Source organism: Argiope bruennichi, chromosome 11 (genome assembly GCF_947563725.1).
Source record: "Argiope bruennichi chromosome 11, qqArgBrue1.1, whole genome shotgun sequence".
Lineage (NCBI taxonomy): Eukaryota > Metazoa > Arthropoda > Arachnida > Araneae > Araneidae > Argiope > Argiope bruennichi.
This window is the reverse complement of record NC_079161.1, coordinates 34,506,862-34,528,316: the sequence shown is the minus strand read 5'-3', so window position 1 is coordinate 34,528,316 and position 21,455 is coordinate 34,506,862. Positions and strand designations below refer to the sequence as shown.

General features: G+C 30.2%; 1 protein-coding gene across 1 annotated transcript in view; it reads right to left on the bottom strand.

Moving 5' to 3' along the window:
• The window catches only part of LOC129956513 (peptidoglycan-recognition protein LF-like), a 74,062-nt gene that overhangs the window by 47,554 nt on the left and 5,053 nt on the right, over positions 1 to 21,455 (bottom strand). Inside the window, exons 2-4 of the mRNA XM_056068433.1 lie at positions 7,229 to 7,305; positions 3,382 to 3,564; positions 1,085 to 1,290 (exon numbers count right to left, since the gene is read on the bottom strand). Of these exons, the coding sequence (XP_055924408.1) occupies positions 1,085 to 1,290; positions 3,382 to 3,564; positions 7,229 to 7,295 (456 nt within the window). The 5' untranslated portion in view covers positions 7,296 to 7,305. The remainder of the gene's footprint in view (positions 1 to 1,084; positions 1,291 to 3,381; positions 3,565 to 7,228; positions 7,306 to 21,455) is intronic.

The window sequence follows — 21,455 nt, the reverse complement described above, 5'->3', positions numbered from 1 at the left end:
ATTTTTCTCAGATTCATCATGAGATTATTGATTTATTAACAATGTTTAATTTTAAATGCATGAAACACTAAGAATGTAAACAGATTCGTTTAAAATAATCGGTCGAAAACAGGTTTAAAAAAACTACTTAAAAAACGATGTACTTAAAACTATAAGCACATACAAAAAATATATAACTAACATAAATACAATTTAATTACAAAAAGCATACAACTAACCTAAAAATAATTTAAACCAAGTCCGCATTTGTTGAAAATAGTTGTCAACAATCAGAACACAATGCGCATGCGGGAATTTTCAACGCCAGTTGCGATAATGCAAATGCGTGAATTTTTCTACACCAGTTGGGGTAACGCTATGCAGATTAGAAATTTTTAATTTCCTTTATTCAGTTTTATTTTAATTCAAAAGGGCTTCAGAATGAATCTGAAAGATTGTTTAATTAACAATATTTAATTTTAAATGCATCAAACATTAAGAAAATAAACAGAATCCTTTGAAATAATCGATCAAAAATTATTAAGCCTAACCTCATTAGCGTGGGAAAAAAAAACGGAAGCCTTACTCATTTGGTGGAGGGGAAATGAAGATTTTTTGGCGGGAAAGTTAGCTTTTAATTAATAATTAAAATTCTAATTAAAATTTCAAAAAAAGGGACCCCAGGTGCACATTCCCGACCACTAAGGTATACATGTACCAAATTTGGTAGCTGTATGTCAAATGACCTGGCCTGTAGAGCGCCAACACACACACACACACACACACACACACATTGAGCTTTATTATAAGTATAGATAAATATCCTCTAGCCTTTATCTCTTGTACTAATATTAATTAAAATTATTTTTTAACCATTATTATTAAAAATTATTTCTAACCATTATTATATTAAATTATTTTCTAACTATCTATGAATATAACTTTGGAATAAATTTTACTTTGAAATTTTTGCGGATAAATTAATATAATGCAGAGAATTAATATATGCAGATAATTAAATATCTTTTGCAACATCGTACCGTAACTGTTTTATTACTAAGAGTCTATTAAGAAACGAGAGAGAAAATGAGCACTTTTCGCTTACTCCATCTTCTGCGCATTTGATCATTTGTTTCGTGACGTTCAGCATGAGATCCGAAGGCGCTTTCTTAGTGAAATCACCCATCAGAGAAAATGCGATTCCGATTTTGTTGAATCCATAAGTGTGAGCTCCAACTCGGTTCCAGCCTCGTCCAACGTATACGCGACCGTCTCCTCCGATGAGATAGTTGTATCCAATGTCGTCCCATCCTGAAAAAAAGACATGCGCATAGAATTTGAATTCCAAACATTATATCAACATTCGTTAAATAAGAAAAAAAAATCTATATACTTAAAAAACTATAGGCACAGAAATGGTTTTTGCAGAATTGCAGCAGTAAAATTTAAACAAATCACCGAACAAACCTTTCAGGTTGTTTCTTTGTAAGTTTCTATAGTTATACTTAATTCAACGCTTCTTTTATCTAATTAAAGGAGCCTGCAAAACATTTATAGGAATGCTCGGAAGAGGGCTCAAGATGTCATCAAAAATTGGATGAGTATTCGCTATGACTTGATAATGGAAATTGTTGTTTATATCTTCAAAACTTATTAACTCCAAAAAATGAATTGTGCATTATTTTAAAACTTAAAAAAAAACTATTTTTTCAATGATATAACTTTTATTACTTTACAATTCTTCTTTATTTTCAACTTTCTTTTAAAATTTAATTTGATATACAATCAGTAACAATATTTTTAATGTTATAATGAAATTCAAAATCATCCATCAAAACATTCATTGCGCATTTTTGTCAATGCTAAAATTAAAAATAAAAGATTAAATAAATGTTTCCTTTGAACATGGACACCGTTTTAGTAATTTTTAATTACTTGTTCAGACTTATTTACTACTTCCGCTTTTGTTTTTTAGTATATATATTTTTTAATTTGTATTTGCTCATCCAGTACTATATTGGACTGATCCAATTAAACTCATATTTTTTTTCTGTCGGATCAAATAATTGCATTCCGTAATAATCGCATAGCAACCTAAAACGTCAATAATCTGAACGAACAAGTTAGTCATTAAAGGCAGTTAATATTTATTAATATTGATATTTTAAAACTATCTGGTGACACAAGTTTCGAAATCGGAACTTTACGCCAGTTAGTGAATTGTACACAGAAAATGGACGAATTTAATTGTATGCTACATCGGATATCAAGTAATATCTATTATCATAACCGCAAAATTTTTCACGCATCTATTTTCTTTCAAATTTTTACAATAACTTTCAGAAAATGAATAGTTCTTTGTCTTGAGAAATGTGTCTTGAATGAAAGGATTTTAATGCCTAGGGATAGAAGTTTTCAACAAGAATTCCCATGTTGAAAGTTAATCACTCAATAATTGAGACAAAGTTCAAGAAACCCAATTCTTAAGCTAATTACAAAAAAATTTAAAAGTTGATCTAATTCTTCCTGTAAAGATTTATTAATATAGATAAGAATTCAGAACGCGATTTGAGAGCAAATCTAATTCCAAGTAGTAAATTTTAATGAAATATATTTTCGGTCAGCATTTTTTTACAAAGATTAAACAGACAAAAAATGCACTACATGCAACTTTTCATGACTTTATTGATGAAACGATTCATGTATTTAAAACTTTATTCCAACAATAATTTTAAGAAATTACTTCTTATCTCTTATTTGCAGTATTTTGCTCTCGAGATTTAAGATATCTTACTGGATCAAACACATTTTCTCAATAATTTTTTTTAAGTTGAAGATTTTTGCAAATTATTCTGTTTCTTTAAAATATGATTAGAGATTAGAAATGACAGAATAGTTGAGAACAGGAAGAGTTGGGAAAAAAAATCAGTGTATTTTATTCCTTTTGCTTAAAATCCATAAAATCCGACAAATTCCACGAATTCATATTTCTGAATGAACTTATGAATCGAAATTGTTATAAATAAGTTTAGTCTATCAAATTTAGGACTCCCTTAGAAATCTCATAAGTTACATAAAGAATTGGGAATTTCAGATGATATTAAGTCGGTTAAATCCTATCAATTTAAATAAATTAAGAATAAATCGTTTGGATATTCCCTTATATTCAGTGGTGCAAAGACCTGAGAACTAGAGGGTGTACGTACCTTGACTACTAGTCTTAGGTGCGCCATGGAGACAAAAAAAACTTTATAAATGGAAGTCACTTTTTAAAGAAAAGTATCATAATGGAACGAAAGATAACCACTTACTCACACTATGCCACTGAATACGTACTTCAAATGGCAAGCATTATGCCAGTTGGATTTTTGTTTTACGAATAAGCAAACAAACTAAACCTACCTCTGTCGTCCATGTGGAAATTTTGAATGGCCCTCATCATTCTGCTGCAGGAGTCAAAGTCATTGCACTCACTCATCGCCGTGTGATGGATAAAGAGGTGAGGCACCGGCATCTGCATGTAATTAATCTCTTTGGGCTCTCGAGCTCCCCATCGAGCTCTTGGGACCATCTCCACATCGCATCCTTGAAGAAAATAAAACTTTTACAGATAGTTATGATGACTTAATTGTCACAAAGACATAGCAAAAAGTTGTTTATCCTTTCAACTACAAACTGAAATACGCAAAATAAATGTAAATCTCTCAGAATAGATCATATGGCGACTGTCACATGAACGAACCCTTAAAAAAAGAAGTATGTCCCGTCATCGTAGTGATTATCATCATTATTGCTGTACCGCCAGGAAATCTAGAATCTGCTAGTCTTATGATATATTCGTTCTTTAAAGTTTCCACTGGTCTAGCATTTATATTCTGTAAGGATATGTGGTCCATAATTAAATTGGAGAATTAATTGGCTATGATAGTGTTTCATGATATTTGTAAGATAGTTAATTCTTAACTGTAACCATAGGCAATTGAAGTTGATTCTATTTCGAAAACCTCGAAACGCCCCATTTGTGATCATTAATATGACGTATTTCTTTTTATTTTCTCTTATATGTTCTAAAGAGAAAGTATTGTAATCGGCAAAAAAATTCGAACTCGAGATTTTGACGAATCTCCACATTTTTGACCTTTGAGTTCCAAAAATGTGCTTTTGGAAAGCGTCCGTCTGTCTGTCACGAAGATAACTGAAAAAGCTTTTGCTTCAAGGATCAAATTTCGTACATAGTCTTTATACCAAATGTCTATATTTCTATCAAATTTTGAACAAAATTCCCAGGAAGTCTGTCTGTCCGGCTTTCCAATTATAAGTTAACACTATAACTATAAAACAAAGAGATTGAGATGAATAAAATTCAATACACATATTTAAGATCTATAGTGACCAAATTTGGTGTCAAATCCAGAAAGGGGTTGACCGTCTGTCAGTCTGTATTTTCAGATCCATGTAAACGTGATAATTCAAAAAAAAGTATTGACTTAAATATATGAAATTAAGTATGGCATTTTATGATCACAAATGTAGTTTTGTTTCAAGTTTTTGTTTCAATCGCTTGGGCAAAAAGCGTCTAAAACACTGATTCGATTATCAAATACTATTGGCAGCAAGCCAGGGATTAATCGCCAAAAAACTCTCGAAGGATGATATGATAAATTCACTAAAAAGACTAAATTCACGCCAAAGGTTAATATTTTGTAGCAATTGCATGCCAATGCTTTGCAATGCGGATGTATGAAGAAAGAAAATAATTTAATCATCAAAATATTTGACCACGAAATTTATTTAATAAATTTCCACGTTTTTTTTTTCAACCGCTATGAATTCGAAAACACATTTTTTTGATATTTCCTCCATTCTGACTGCGAACACGGTCTGTTATTTTCTGATTTATTTCATTTATTCTGAATATGAAAATTCAGTGTAAGTTACACTATCTTTAAGCAACATTGCCATTGTATTTAATATTAAAGCAATAATATAAAAATAATGCTAATAGTGCAGAAAATTAACATATCCATTACATTAAAGTAATATTAGTATTTCATCTAAATAACACTGTCGTTACATAAGTATTAAGGTAGCACTTCCTTTATATTAAATACTAAAATAACACTACCTTTATATTAAGTACTACAGTAACACTACCATTAAATTAAATACTAAAGTAATAGTACTATTATATTAAATATTAAAATAACATTACCTTTATATTAAGTACCACAGTAACACTACCATTAAATACTAAAGTAATACTACTATTATATTAAGTACTAAAGTAACTTTACCATTATATTAAATATTAAGGTAACATTATCATTATATTATTAAAGTAACACTACCATTACATTAAGTATTAAAATAACATTACCATTATGTTAAGTATTAAAGTAACACTACCATTATATTAAGTACTAAAGTAACACTACCATTATATTAAATACTGAATTAACTCTGTTATTATATTAAATAGTAAACAAACACTATAATTACATTTAATACTAAACTAACCTTTACATTATATTTAAAACTAAACTAGCACTACTATTATATCAAACACTAAAGTAACATTACCATTATATTAAACACTAAAGCATCACTAAAATTATATTAAAAACTAAACTAACACTACAATTATATTAAACACTAATGTAACATTACTATTATATTAAACACTAAAGTATCACTAAAATTATATTAAATACTAAAGTAACACTACCATTATATTAAGTACTAAAATAACACTACCATTATATTAAGTACTAAAGTAAAACTACCATTATATTAAACACTAAAGTAACACTATCATTATATTAAAAGCTAAAATGACATTACCATTATATAAAAGTAACACTATTTTTGCATTAAAATATTTAATGCCAGTTATTTTCTTTTAGAGCTTAAATAAAATTTAATCAAATGAAATTCATACCGACCGCAGCATCCATGGTGAAGTCGTGCATTATCCCAACATTTTGTAAGCCAAAATTATAATCAGCTCTACTCTGAAAGGTAATTTATAGAGCTTTGAAAGAACTTCAAGTCAGCAGAAAGAAAGTATCCTATCATCTATCTATCCTGGATTCTGTCTTCTTTTTTTAAGCTAATCTTCAAATGCAATCTTGGAAAACCCAGGGAATTCACAGGAAAGAGATGAGTCTTAAATTTAGAGTCGCTTGACAGTTGAATAGACTTGTTAGAGATAAAATTACTGCAGCTGTTGAACGAAATTTTCTACCATTTTCAGAAATAATACGAACATTTTTTTTTCTAAAGTACAACTTTTATGGAAACATTGCTGATTTTACAAATTGAATTGAATTTCAATAAAATAGTTTCTGAATAGTAACAACTGAAAATGTATCAGCCCTTGTCAGAAATTTTGTACTTACTTCTAATTCGATATGTTGCATTTATCTTAGTTTGAAGATTTGCATTAATTATCAAAATATCTTAATTCGAATTAATTGTACTTAACACCGATTATTAAGGTTCTATTAATATCTTGGAAAATTGCTTGGAAAATTGCTTGCAATACTATTTTTTACTTTCTCGTATACGTAGTATAGAGAGAGTAAGTACAATAATCGTCAAAAAATTCGAATTCGGGATTTTCACGAAAATGCCGTCTGTCTGTCTGTGACTTCCGCCAACGATGTGCTTCGTGCACGGTGTTGGGGTGGAGTGCCGTATTAAATGTCTGTCTGTGACAATGATATCTTGAAAACGTTCTGAGCTAGACGATTGATCAATTTGGTATACTGTCTTAGAACCAAACTTGCAGATTTTTATAAAATTTTGAGCAAAATCTGCTCAGAGGAAGTCCGTCTGTCCGACTGTCCGAATAAGTTAAAACAATAATTACCAAATGAATAGAACTAAATAGATAAAATTCTGTAAATGATTTAACATCAAAGGGCTGACATCTGCCAAATTTTAAGCTAAATCTAGCAACGAGTTGAGGCCAGTTTAGTGTCTTTTGATAAAATAAACCTCTTTTTTCCTGTTTCTGCTTAGCATAAGAATTTTCTTTCACTTAAGGTATCTTATGGTTCAAGTGAAAACTGTTAATTACAGAAATAAAGTTTTAGCATTTGCTGCTACTTTTCTCAATCAGCGTTAAAGACCTTAATTGTTATTTTTAAAAATTAATTTTGGACCACGGAGATAATTTATAATTATGCTTTAAGTATCAAATTTATTAATGGTCGCTTCTAAGCGATGAACATAGTGTATTTCTTACCTGTAGCAATCACAACTGTTAGGCCTCCGAAAAAGAGGAAAAAGAATGCAGGCAACGACGCAGCCATTTTGGGATTTCTGAAAACAAAATCATTCATTTAAACATAACCAGTAAAAAAAAAGACATTTGCAAATAATTTAAACGTTTTAGAATATTGGTATGAAAAGCTAAATTCGAAAATAATTAGTTCTGTTTCCAATCATTTGTTGAATTTTGAATAATTCAAAGCGTGATAGGCGTTTTGATGCCTTAAATGCATTAGCAAATTTTTTATTTGTCATAGTACATTCGTGTTCAAAGTATTCATATTTTTAATTTGAATTCGAATCGTTAATTTCCTTTCATTTTGTTTCTTTTTTCACTTATAATTTTATCCACACTAAGCGCGTTTGGTGGCCATCTAATTTGCCGGGAGCATTGGTTGTATTTAATTTCAACTAAACATCCTATGCATAATTTGATGTTCATGATTTCTTCAACGAAATGCATATAGCTTTCAGCATCAAGTCATGACAAATATTAAAGAAGATTTTTTTAAAAATCTTTCTACGTGCTCTGTTGATTAAGTATGAAAACTTTCTATAGCGTCTGTCGAATGCCGTCATAGATAGTGTCCTTAAAAATGTATATGTTTAGATATTGAATTTTAAATTTCATGCTATCTTTTGAGGTAATCCGATTTCTTCCAGTGATTGCTCATATAGATTGTGACATTAACAAGTAAAGCATTTCTTCTTTATTTTTAAACAATGTAAGAAAATTCCACAATTAAATGTCTGATGAAAAATTGAAAACGACTTGAATTTTATTATCACTGTGAAATCTGTTGTTAAAAATTATGTTTGTTATATATGTTACGGCCAAAGCCCGAAATCGGCCAGATCGCGAATTGGCCGGCCAATTCGCAATCTGGCCAACGTTGCTGTAAACTTACCGGCCAATGTCCGATCTTTTCTTGATTTCGGGCTTTGGCCGGCCAATTCGCGAAATGGCTGGGGACGATCGGCCAAAGTAGAAAGAAAGGAATCAAGAGCAACATTGTTTTGCACCCTGTTAAAAATGAAGTATTTAAAAATGAGTTCTTCTGTGTACTGTTTTTTTTAAGTGCAACTGTTTCAGAAACGAGTTCAAATATAAGTGACACGTCTGAGTTAAAAATAAGCTTGTAATATATAAAAATATGATCTCGTGTTATTCTGTTCTCATATTAAAGCCATAATAGAAATTATTCAGTGAACGTGTATACTTTAACAACGTGATAGCGTGAAGATTAGATTTGCGCCCTTCAAAATGCAATAATTATATCTTGAGCAAAGGCGTTGCGTATCATGTATGAATACAAAGGCAAATTGAGTATTCAGTTTTCAATTACCTTTAGGGTGATCCTTAGTCTTTTTCTGCTCCATGGACCTAATGTTAAAGATCCCAGATCACATTGTCTCCCGAAATGTCGCTTCAAAAAATATGAAATTTTTTGCAAAGGCAAATAACAAAAATAAGGGCTAATTAAAACAAATATGAAGGACATATAGTTTTGTTATTAATATCAGCTAAAGACATTTTTTGTTGGCGCCATCTGTCAAATTTCTCCTACAACATGTCCTTATTTATATTTTATACATGAATGTCATTATATTTATTTACCACTAGTCGCCTTTGGCGACCAGCCGGTTCACCAGTATTAATGATAGCTAAAATTTTCAATTAATGTAAATTGCTCTCTTAGTAGCTTTTTCTGCAAAATATTTTTGAGCTTCATATTTTGGTAGTTATATGATTCAGTCGTACTTTTATGTAGGCCTTAAACAGTTCTGTTTCATTGTACTACTTTCCCTAATGTTCTGTCAGTATCCATAAAATTTCTACTTTAAACTAAAGTGGAAATGTTAAACTGCAATCAATATAAAAGCTTTTTATATTAAAGCTAACCATGTCTTTTTTTTAAATATGAAAACTGAAATCAGAGTCGTTCAGCAGTGAAATCTGACCGATTTATGAAGTTTTTATGCATCATTTTTATAATCACAGGCCAATCACTGTCTAGAAACCCTGCAGAGGATTAGCGTATCTTCATTGAGACAGTCCGTGAAGTGGTCTAAAATCGCCAGTTTTTATTTATAGAAGTGTGATATTGAAATTTCATTAATCAGTCAGTTTTAGTAATTGATTTAGTTGGTTGGAGTTCAACAATTTTTATTAAAAATATTGGTGTCTCAAGAATATTTTGTTAAATATGATTCAAAGGATAGAGGACCTATGTAAAAATTTAAAATTCCTGATTCATCGGAGCATTTATTGACTGAAGTTATATTAAATATAATTATTTAGTTAATTTAGACCATTTTGTTAGCAAATGTATGCCCCAAATTAGCTGATGGTAGCTGATTAGAATGATTATCCTAAGTATATTAAACTATGTTTGCCTTAAATTAAACTGTTTTATTGAATTAATAATATAGGTATTGTCAAAGCTCATAGAAAACTTTTCCTCCTTTTACTTTTCAGAAAATATATTATTTCATTTTTTTTTTTTTCATTTTATACAGACACCTGCAGAAAATTGCAATTTTGTTTATTAAATTTGCAATAATAGTTGATTTATTTTCTAATTTAAACTTCTATCAATGTGATGGCAACACGTTGATAAAAGATATATATTTTTTAATTTGACGTGCTCATGCAGATTAAATTTTAGCATAATTTAATCTAAGCATAATTTATAAATTAAATTTTAAGCTTTAATTAAAAAAAAGCTTTAATTTGATGCAAAAATCGATTTTGTGCTGTAATATTTTCTGGTTATAGCGATAAAACGCCGAAATTACGCTTAATTTTTAATTAAAATTCTAATTAAAAATTTTAAAAAATCGCTCCAGGGTGCACATTTTCGAACTCCAAGGTATATATATGCCAAATTTGATAACTGTATGTCAAACGGTTTGGACTGTAGAGCGTCAACACACACACACACACACGCGTGCGCGCGCACACACAAACATACATTTAGCTGTATTTATAAGTATAGATTATCACATCGGGCTTTGGCCAAGGATGCCCGGCCTCTTCGCGAAATGGCCAGCCAAAGTAGAAAATACAACATGAATTGCAAGTATTTCGGACTTTGGCCAAACCTCTTGGCCAGTTCGCGAATTGGCCGGCCAATTCGCGAACTGGCCGTATTTCGGGCTTTGGCCGTAACATATATATATTCCTAACTTTAGATGTTAAATGTGTTATATGAGGTTAACAACCACTTTCATTCCTGCTTTACTTTACTTTACTATATATATATATATATATATATATATATATATATATATATATATATATATATATATGTATATATATATATATGTATATATATATATATATATATATATATATATATATATATATATATATATATATATATATATATATATATATATATATATATATATATATGTATATGTATATGTATGTATATATATATATGTATATATGTATATATATATATATATATATATATATATATATATATATATATATATATGTATGTATATATGTATATATGTATATATATATATATATATATATATGTATATGTATATATGTATATATATATATATATATATGTATATATGTATATATGTATATGTATATGTATATATATATATATATATATATATATATATATATATATATATATATATATATATATATATATATATATATATATATATATATATATATATATATATATATATATATATATATATATATATATATATATAGTTTTTAGTACTTGTATAGTTTCTAGTACTTGTATATTAAGCATAACTGTTAAAACCAAATTTGACTATTATTACATCAAATGTGATTATTTCATACAAATTTTGAACGAAATACTATGAGAATAAATCTGTCTGTCCGGTTGTCCGAATACAAGTTAACACAATAATTCCAAATGAAGAGAGCAGGAATGACGGCGGTACACACATTTAATATCTAAAGTTAGGAATCAAATATCGAACCAAATCCGTCACGGAATTGACAGGTTCTTTCGCATGTATATAAGCACAATCATTCAAAAGCGTTGCAACTTAGGTGAATGAAATCTATTTCATAATTTGAGCCTTTAAATGTAGATTTTTTTTTCAAACTTTGAATCAAACTTGTCAAAAGTTTGACCGTCTGTCGGTCTGTACTATCACATGCAAGTAACTCAGAAACTCAGTGATTTAAATTTATGAAATTTGATATGTGATCGTGTGACTTTAATTGGAGTTTTGTATGCTATAAGTTTTCGCTCGGTAGGGGAAAAGACTTCCAAAATACATACTCAGTTTTCTAGTACTTGTATATTAACCATATCTCAGTGATTAATCATAAAAATAAAGAAATAAAAAAATAAAAAAAAAACCTCATTAAAAATAAAAAGCTATTTGGCTCTCTTGTAATTATTATTCGTCGATTACATCGTGATTAATAATACACAAGTATATTTATTAATCAATATACGAGAAACTTTCGAGTAGATCACTATCCCTGGTTTCTTTTTCTAAATATGAAATTTCTCTGCTTAAAGTTGTCAGCACAGGAAAAGATAACCAGTGTAATGAAACATAAGTCACATCCGACTAGCTCACGATTAAATTTCAAAAACGCCCTTTTCAATCAATAACGCTCCTCCTCCTACGTTACTGATTCGCTCCTCAAAGTTTCTCTGACGCCTACTGAATAACGCAGAATTTTTATGAGTTCATTAGTTTAAATTAGAATTATACTTGATTCAAGCTCTTTTTTTTTATGCATTTGTGAGTTTCGTATACGAAATTCCAACGATCTGAAATGGTCTCCCCGAAATTTTCTCGCATACTCTCCAATAAATGTTTTATCCACTTTCTACTGAATAAAACTGCCTTTCATGGCACTGGTGAACGAATATGGATCATTGGTGTGAATCTAGTATTTTTACTGAATCCATCGCTAGAGTATGTATTTTGGACGCTTTTTTACAGCCCGATTGACACCACAATTTGACACAAAACTGATATAAGGCACTGCGATCATAATTTTTTGAATTTTATATGCATGCAGAAGCACTGGTAGACTGTCGGTAAATCGTTTGATAATTTGCTCAAAATATGGTAAATATCTATGATTTAGATGTTAAATCTAATATATAAAAATTTCATGTCACGGTGTTTGTGTTCGAACTCCTCCGAAACGGCTCGACCGATTTTCATGAAATTTTTTATGTGTATTTGGTAAGTATGAGAAGAGGTCGTAAAGCATATTTCACAACGCTAGGTAATTAGGTGTTCGTATAAACGTTCACCGTACACTGAGCAGATCAACGCTTGCTTGAAATCATCGCCACTGTGACGTAATGTTGAAAAAGTCCAGCTAAAAAGAAACACACGCTTCCAAATGCTACAAGATCCATCTGCTGACACTTTCTCGGACCAATTGTTAGATATCGGTGATGGAAAAGTTGCTGCCTATAAAAATACTGGATGCATAAAATTTCTCAATAATTTCTGCACTATCGTTGATTAGCAAAATGCTCTCATTGACCGCATATTTCCCGATGTACGCACATAATACATAAATCATGCGTGGCTGGCAGAAAGAGCCATTTTGGCAACAAAAAATGTGGACGTAGGCGATTTAAACTTCAAGATACAGCAGTCATTGCCAGGCGACTTGGTATCATACAAATCGATCGATACAGTTTGAGATGCTAACGAAGCTGTAAATTATCCAATAGAGTTTTTGAACTCACTGGATTTGCCAGGCATGTCACCACACCTTCTACGACTGAAAGTTGTATCTCCGATTATTTTACTTCGGAATTTGAACCCACCATGGCTGTGCAATGACACGCGATTGGTCATTAAAAAAATTGATGAAAACGTTATCGAAGCCACCATTTTGAATGGTAAATTCCGAGCCGAGATTGTTTTGCTGCCACGAATTCCAATGATTCTCACAGACGTGCCAATCGAATTCAAACGCTTTCAATTTCCTATTAGATTCGCATTCTCAGTGACAATAAGTCGCAAGGCCAAACGATGTCTGTTTGCGGCTTAGATTTGGGCACACCATGTTTTTCACATGTGGCATGTTCTCGCGTGGGCAAACTATCGAGCTTATTTGTGTTGGCTAAAGACGGACTGAGAAAAAATATCGTACACTCCATTGCTCTTCGAAATGAATATTGATTTTCTTTATTTCATTTTTATACTTTAGGACAAAAAATATATTACTTTTTTCACTTTACGTTTAACTTTTAAGAGATCAAACAATGTATATGTTCGTTACGTTAATGAAATACATTGTATTGAGAAAATGAATGGTTGGTGTTTTTTAGTTTTTATCGGAGATCACCGTCTACAGTGCTCTTTCTGTCATAGATCCCATCCCTACACACTTACAATGCATTCGTTAACATCAAAATATTCAATAGAAATAATTTATAAGGCAGAACAACGTTTGCCGGGTCAGCTAGTCTGTATATAAAATATTATCTAACTCCTTGCGTTTTATAGTCATCGAGTTTACTTGTACTCGAATTGTCAGATAGACAACCTTTCTGTGAATAGATTTCGTTTAAAATAATACAGAAATCTAGAAATTTAGTTTTAAGTTCATATACTAAATTTCCATTGTCCAAATTCAAGCATTTCATGTTCACAGACAGAAAGGCATAATGCCAAATATGCATTTCTCGGATTCAAAATCTCGAGCTCGGATTTTTTAACGATTGGCTTCCCAAATGGTAGATATCTACACATTTTAAAATTTTTCTGTTTAGCTTCGTAGTGTAGGGAAAATAAGTGTGTATTAATTTCGGGCATCTTTCCATTTATCGATTCACTCCCAAATTTGAAATTTATCTATAATTTTAGCTTCAAGATTAAATGCCGAATCTCATTTATACAGCATATTGCATCTTTCAGTTATTGAGCTCACATAGATACGAACAGACCGACAGGCAGACAAACTGTCTTTCGACAAAAGTGGTCCAAAGATTTTTAGGTAGGTTCAAATATGCTGATAGTTAAAACAGATACCAAAATCCACCTAAATGATTTGTTGCAATTTTTACTTTCTCGTATTCGAAGTATGCAAAGAGAAAGTACTGTAATCGTTCAAAAAATTCTCTCTAGATTTTTCACCAAAGTCCAATTTCTCTCCGAGTCCGAAAAGCTAATTTTTGAAATTATGTCTGTCTGCCTTTGAACAAAACAATTCTACAATTCTATGAGCAGGAGGCATGAAATTTGGTAGATGGGTTTTACAACAAATTTGCAAATTTCTGTCAAATTTTGAACGAAATACATTCAGAGGAAGTCTGCCTGTCCGGCTGTCGAAATACAAGTGAATGCGATAGCTACAAAATGTAAGGACCAAGATGGACAAAATTTGATATACAAATCCGATGCACCAAGTTGTAAATCCATACCAAAATTTGAACAAAATCCGACTAGGACTACCTATGTCTGCATCAAACTCAATAAATGAAATTTAGTTTATAATCTTCTTATTGTAACCAAATTTTGGCTTCTTTTGTTTGGAATAAAACACGACCAACATATGTATTCGGTTTTCTGGTACTTGTGTGTTAACCGCATCTACTTATTAATCTCAAAAAACCCAACTTTAAAAGGCCTTTTCGTATCAATTATTCACCAATGGCATGCAGTGAGTAATTTACAAGTATCAGTTTTTATTACAACGTTCAAGTACCAGTTTTAGTACGGACACCGTTCTTTGGTACGTAACTCTGAAAATAAAAATCAGCGAACTCATAGCATCCACACTCTTGCTCACAGTTTTAAACACATTTGTGAGAGAATATGGGAAAAAGTTTTAGAAAGACCACTGCCATTGATTAATTACTGTATTTGCATATTTACTGTATTTGACGGAATAAGAAACATATTTCTATCTAACAGATTTGGTTCGAAATTTGAAGTCTACATTTTTGGTGACAAATGGTACAAAATATTTCTCCATTTAGTTTGTTTCATTTTTAAAAGTATTCATATGCTGACGAATGGAGGGATAAGAATACTTCGTTCAAAATTTGATACCAGCGTTGAATTTTAGTATTAAAATCTCCAACGAAATTTCATTGACCTTCTCATTTTTTGTTTGAATTACCGTGTTCAAAAAGAGACCGTTCAAGTTACTGATATAGAGGAAAAGTTCCGAAATGTTGTCGTTCAAATCAGAGAAATTTGGAAAAATGGTGATTCATCAAAAATTTGAGATCCGTTTGTTTGACGTTCAAAATTTATCTTATTTATACATATCTTATGCGAAAAAGTAAAAGTAAAAAATGTATAAAATTTTTTAAAAACTATAAAATAATTAGATCCTCACTGGAATGAAACTATCGTGAGTTAGAAACCATTGCATAAAGAAAATGTGTTTTCAATTTATTTATCACCTGGCCGACTTTAATGACCAGCTTGTTCACTGGGAATACCGGTTACGTTTAGTTTATCTAATTCTCATATATGTTGCTTTATGCTCCCAATTTCCCACATGAAATTTTTTTTTTAACGAATTGTGACAATTATTAAAGCTATGTTATTTCAATAGCCTTACACCAGTTCTATACATTGTGTATATGAACCATCTTGAGAGACTCAAGTTCAATGACATCTTCGCACTATTAAAAACGCAATTGTTCGCTCGATCTATTTTATAACTTTCGTGATATTGCAAGTTTATTTTCTTATTCGTTATGTAAACTACACAGATATCAAACAGAATCCTTCTTCTTTAACTTTCAAGAATGGAAGAAAATCACTCGATAAGATATTTGATAAAACAATGAAGTTTATTCAAATATCAATTTCAGTCCAACAATGAAATCTACCGTTGAAAAATATATAAAAATATATTTTTTAACCAGCTGAAGCGCCGGCGTCCTGGCATAGGGGTAGCGCATTTACCGCGTGATCTGGGCGTCCCGGGTTCGGGCATGGTTGTTCTTCAGCTGTGTTCTGTCTGTGAGGTGTGTGAATACCCCCCCCCCCCTGTAAAAAAGGGGTTGTGCAAGCGAATGTGTGTGTTTCATCTTCATATGAGCTAGAAGTCAGACTTCTGCCATCGGGTGTTAGGAGTCTTTACCCTCAGAAGCTACTGCAGCTCCTTTCCGTGGTAAGGCAGACACGACATCATCATTAGCCAGCTGCGGTGGTCTTCCCAAATCTTTCTCGCATTCTCTGTTATAAATGTGTTATCTCAGAGAATGTCTTGCATGGCACTGGCGTACATTATTTACAAAATATTAACTTTTGGCGTGGATTTAGCATTTTTACTGAATTTATCGCGTTATACTTGATGAGTTTTTTGGCGATGAATCCCTGACATAGGGTTAATAATACATGAAAATCGAATTTGTATTTTTGACTCGTTTTTCCCAAAGCAATTGAATAATAAACTTGACACAGAACTATAATTGTAGTCTCAAAATCCAATACCAAAATTTGATATATTTAAGTCATTGGGTTTTTGAATTATAGCGTTTACATGTTTCTGAAAGTACAGACGGCCAATCTCCTATTGGATATGGGTCAAAATTTAAAAACGTCTGGAATAGAGATATTAATTCTATCGAATATTATCTATTTAGCTCTTTTGTTTTTTGGCTATCGTGCAAATTTAAATTCAGGCAGCCGGACAGACAGACAGACTTTCTCTGAGCGGAGTTTGCCCAAAATATGATTAAAAAAACTACAAATTTGGTGTAAAGACTATAAACAGAATTTCATCTGTCTAGATAAAAGCGTTTTTGGGTTATTTTTGTCACAGACAGATGGACGGGAAAAAAAATGTGTTCTAAAAACGCATTTTTCGAACTCAGAAAGGTCTAAAATGTGGAGATTCATTATAATATAAGCGCTCGATTTTTTTTTGACGGCTAATATACTTTCTCTATGTTATGCATACGAGAAAGTAAAAACTGCCGTAAGTCAGAAAAATTTTCACACAATTAAATTGATGTAGTTTAAAAGACAATATTTTAACTCTTTATATAGCGGTAAATTTAGTTTTATGGAATAAGGAAGAAAGACCCTGTTAATTGTTTGTTTAATTTACATGAAAAATAAAAGAATGGAAATTCCAGTGCCTCGAAATTATAAGACAGATGAACTGGAAAATTCCGCTTTTAAAATCGCCATGACGTCATAGGATTGGTTTTCAGTACAAAGGTTAATATCCTCAATGAGCAGACTAGATGTAAGATTATTAAAATAACACGGCTTTAATTATTATAACAATTTGAGGCCTACAAATAGTTTGACGGAATCATAAGCAAGAAGTTATATCTAAGAGATTTAATTGAAATAAAATAAAACCAGTATTACCTATAAATGATTTCGTTACGAAATTAACCTACTATCCTATATTTGCTGTGAAATAAAATTGTCCATTTCCAGTAATAATTTTTCTCACAGTAATTATTTTTTAAAGTAGCTATATTTTAAATGATAAAGCAATTAGATCATCATTAAAATGAAAATTATTATCATCAAAAGGTTTCATTCCACAAAAAAAATGAGTTTTTATTTGATAATTATTCATTACATTTTTTTCAAAAAGAATGTGTAAATGCGATAGCCACAATGTCAAGTGTAATAGAACACAATATTTAGAGCTAAAAACTGATTAAATAAGCTTTCATCTCAATATATAGAGAGGAATTAACAGAAACATGTTTATACGAATATTTAATTTAATATTTTATTAAATATTACGACAAGTTAGTTAATATTAACTAATTAGATTAAATTACTTTTAACTGAGTATTAGGTATAGCATGGAAGTTGTTTGAAATAACCAAATTGAAAAATAAAAGCAATTTGTTTTCTTTTTGAAACAAAAGTTTTTATCGAGACATTTGGGAGAGAAATGCAACTAAAAATCTTTTGTGGTTTTTTCCCAGACTCACGCAAATGAAAAATTCTTATCGGTTTCATTTTAATAATTATATTTTGATCATACATTTTTCTGAATCGTTTGGTTTTTATTAACGCTTTATTATTTCGTTTCTTGTAACTTTTTATCTGATTTGTTTTAAAAAAAATGATTTTATATATTAGCAACTTTCAGTTGGGATATTCATCGAAAATATTATGAAAAAAAGGTGAGTAGAATCAATATTTCTTTTATTAATTAAATTAACAATTTGTTTTTGATGATGTTTATAAGAATAACAATTTCATTCTGAAGAAATGAATTTCCGATGTATAATAAAGATACGAAAATTGATCGCGAAGCTACTACTAGTAAATGTTTATTTTTAAAAACATTTTTTTTTCAATTTTGAAATTGGCATCATATTTTTCTTATTATTTAAACAAAAAAACCTTTCTTTTCAATTTAAGAGAAAAGCTTTTAGATTCCTGATTTTATGGTTAGAAAAAATTTATGAGTTATCTTGCCACAATTCGGACTTATTTATTCGAATAAAAAATACTCTTATAATTTTGCTTGTTATTAATTACATCAGTTGATAACTAATCACAAACCAATAACAGTTTGAGATACAAATATTCATGCTTTACGATTCTTTTCTTTTCTTGCATTTTTTCAAAATATATTTTTTATTAAAGATTTTTTTGTCTTCATCTGATCATTTAAGCTTCTTTTATTCACCATAAAAAGTATATTCTAAATTAAAATATATTTTCATATAAGAATAAATAAATTCCACCAATAGTTGGAATACTTGAATAGTGGGAAAACAAAATCGGCTTTCCGAGTTTCGAATTTTAATAGAGTTATTTAATCAAGTGTTAAATCGCATGTAAATCAGCGGAGAAGTATTTAAAATAATTATATAGTTATTGAATTATTATGCGAATCTTTGTTCTTTGCAAAGTACCGAAAATAAATTAAGTATCATATATGAAAATTGGCTTACTGGTGAATATTACAGGCACGAACTGAAGATCAGAATGAAAATTTTTAAAATAAATTTTAATGTCATGGGTTACAATAAACTGATTGGACATTGGATAATGGGCTAATGGATATTGGACAAAATGTAAGCAGTTATTTTCTGCCTGATTTTACGTTTGAAAACGAAGACTATATAATCAGTTCTGCAAAACTCTTTATTTGATTTTTTAAAATTTTATACTCAAGCTATGAAAAGCTCTCCAGACTAGTCACAAAATCTGCAGCAAAAGTGAGCGAATAAGGAAACGAGATGACTACATTAGAGTAATTTTGCTCTCAAGAAAATGCCAAAAAAATTGATTGAAAAAAATTTGAATTTAAGAAAATTTATAAATTAGCATACCATAGATGTTTAGAAGGGCGAGTATAATATGAGGGAAGAGTCTAAAATACAGCCATCTTCTCGTAGGGAATTTTGGATAATTTTGTTTAAAGGATTGTGAAAATTGGCGATAAAATCCGGCTAAATTCTAGAGACGGGTACCGCCAAGTTTGGCGCCAAATTTTAAAGCTAAAGTTGCCAATATGGCAACCCCTCTACGCCTGCAATGTATGGCAACCCTGTGAAGAGAATGGGGTGATGTCGGTGATGTAATTATAAACTAATCAGGTATGAATTGACTTTGAATATCAACCAATTAGGTATAAGTGCAGCTTTTCGCGGGGAATTTCTAATTTATACTGCTCCCCAAGTCTTGTAACGTATTTTTTCTTACTTTCTTCGATTTCTCTTGTGCTGGCAGCTTTTCGTGGGGAATTTCAAGATTTTCTCTTCAATTAATTGACGATTGGATTTATTCTATCGGCGTATGACTCTGCTTTTTAATGTGCAGATTGTAAACGCTCGATACATAAAATAAACATTTCTTATTTTAGGATATTACGACCAACGATTTAAAGTATTTTAAAGAAATTAAAATAAAAACACAAACTACGTCAAATCCAAGCAACGGCGAGCATCTCACTCGTTCTATTTATTTTTTACAATATCAATCTCGTTGCCAGATGCAACAGCAGAAAAATAGTTTCATTTAACACAAAAATAATATATAAAATATTTTTGATGCAATTACTTCAAAAACAAACATGAACGATTATAACAATTAAACAAATACAAAACATTAATAATTATTTATAATATTTAGTTACGTGTGAACCACAATAACTTGCGATGATGAGTTGCGTTACTCACAACCTGTTCCTACAATTCTGATTTCTTCTGCTTGTAAAGTATTTTTTTTTCTTACTTTCGTCGATTTTTCTTGTGGTGTAAAATGGCTGGTATGAATGTGACAAATGAGGAATCCCTTAAATTGAGGGTTTTTTTCGATTTAGAACGTTTGGTAACGAAAGCGTGTGTTGAATGGTACATTAAAATGGATTTAATTGCTGATGGAAGTGTGGTGAATGCGGGCAGGATATGGTATTAACAGAAAGGAAAGGTTTGTAGAAGAGAATGGAATTATTGTAAATTAACGAAATTTACATCGTTAAATCGGGTGAGTTAAAAAAAATTTGTATTGTTATTTTTGTGCATTTTTTAAAATTTAACATTGTTCAAATTGTGCTATTTTTAATTATTTCTTCTATAATTATTCTTATTTTATAATTATAATATTCTAAATTCTACTATTCTATAATATTCTAAATATAAATATAATATTCTATTAAATATAATTATTCTTATTTTTGTTCTTTTTGTATACTTCATGCCAAATTTTACTCCTGCAATCGCCCCAAGGACGCTGTAATCTTCAGAAAAAAATCTCTTGAAAATAGTCATAATATTGAGAAATACAATTCTGAAGATTACAGCGTCCGCGGGGCTTGGCGAGAAAAATTTGGCGGGAAATCACCAAATGGTACCCGTCTCTAGAACTGTACCTAAAATCCAAATGGTGCATTCTCTTCAAAAATGAATTTTTAAAATCACTTCTATCAGCAAATAATTCAGAAAGAATCTTCTATAATATAAAATTTTCTAATGAATTTATTTTAAAACAATAAAAACTTCAATTTTCACCTAATTCTAAGACTTCAGATCTTTTACTCTAACTTAAAATGCAATGAATTGCAATGAAATGAATGAATTAAATAAATAAATTAAAGCACTTAGAGGCTATTTTAAACCTAAATTTGTAATTTGTATAATTTCAGTGTAAAAGTAACTTTTGGCGGATTTTTTTTAGTCATTTGCTGAAGCTTAGGCATTTTACGTGAACTGGTCATTCAACGTATAATTTTTTTTTCATAATTTTCC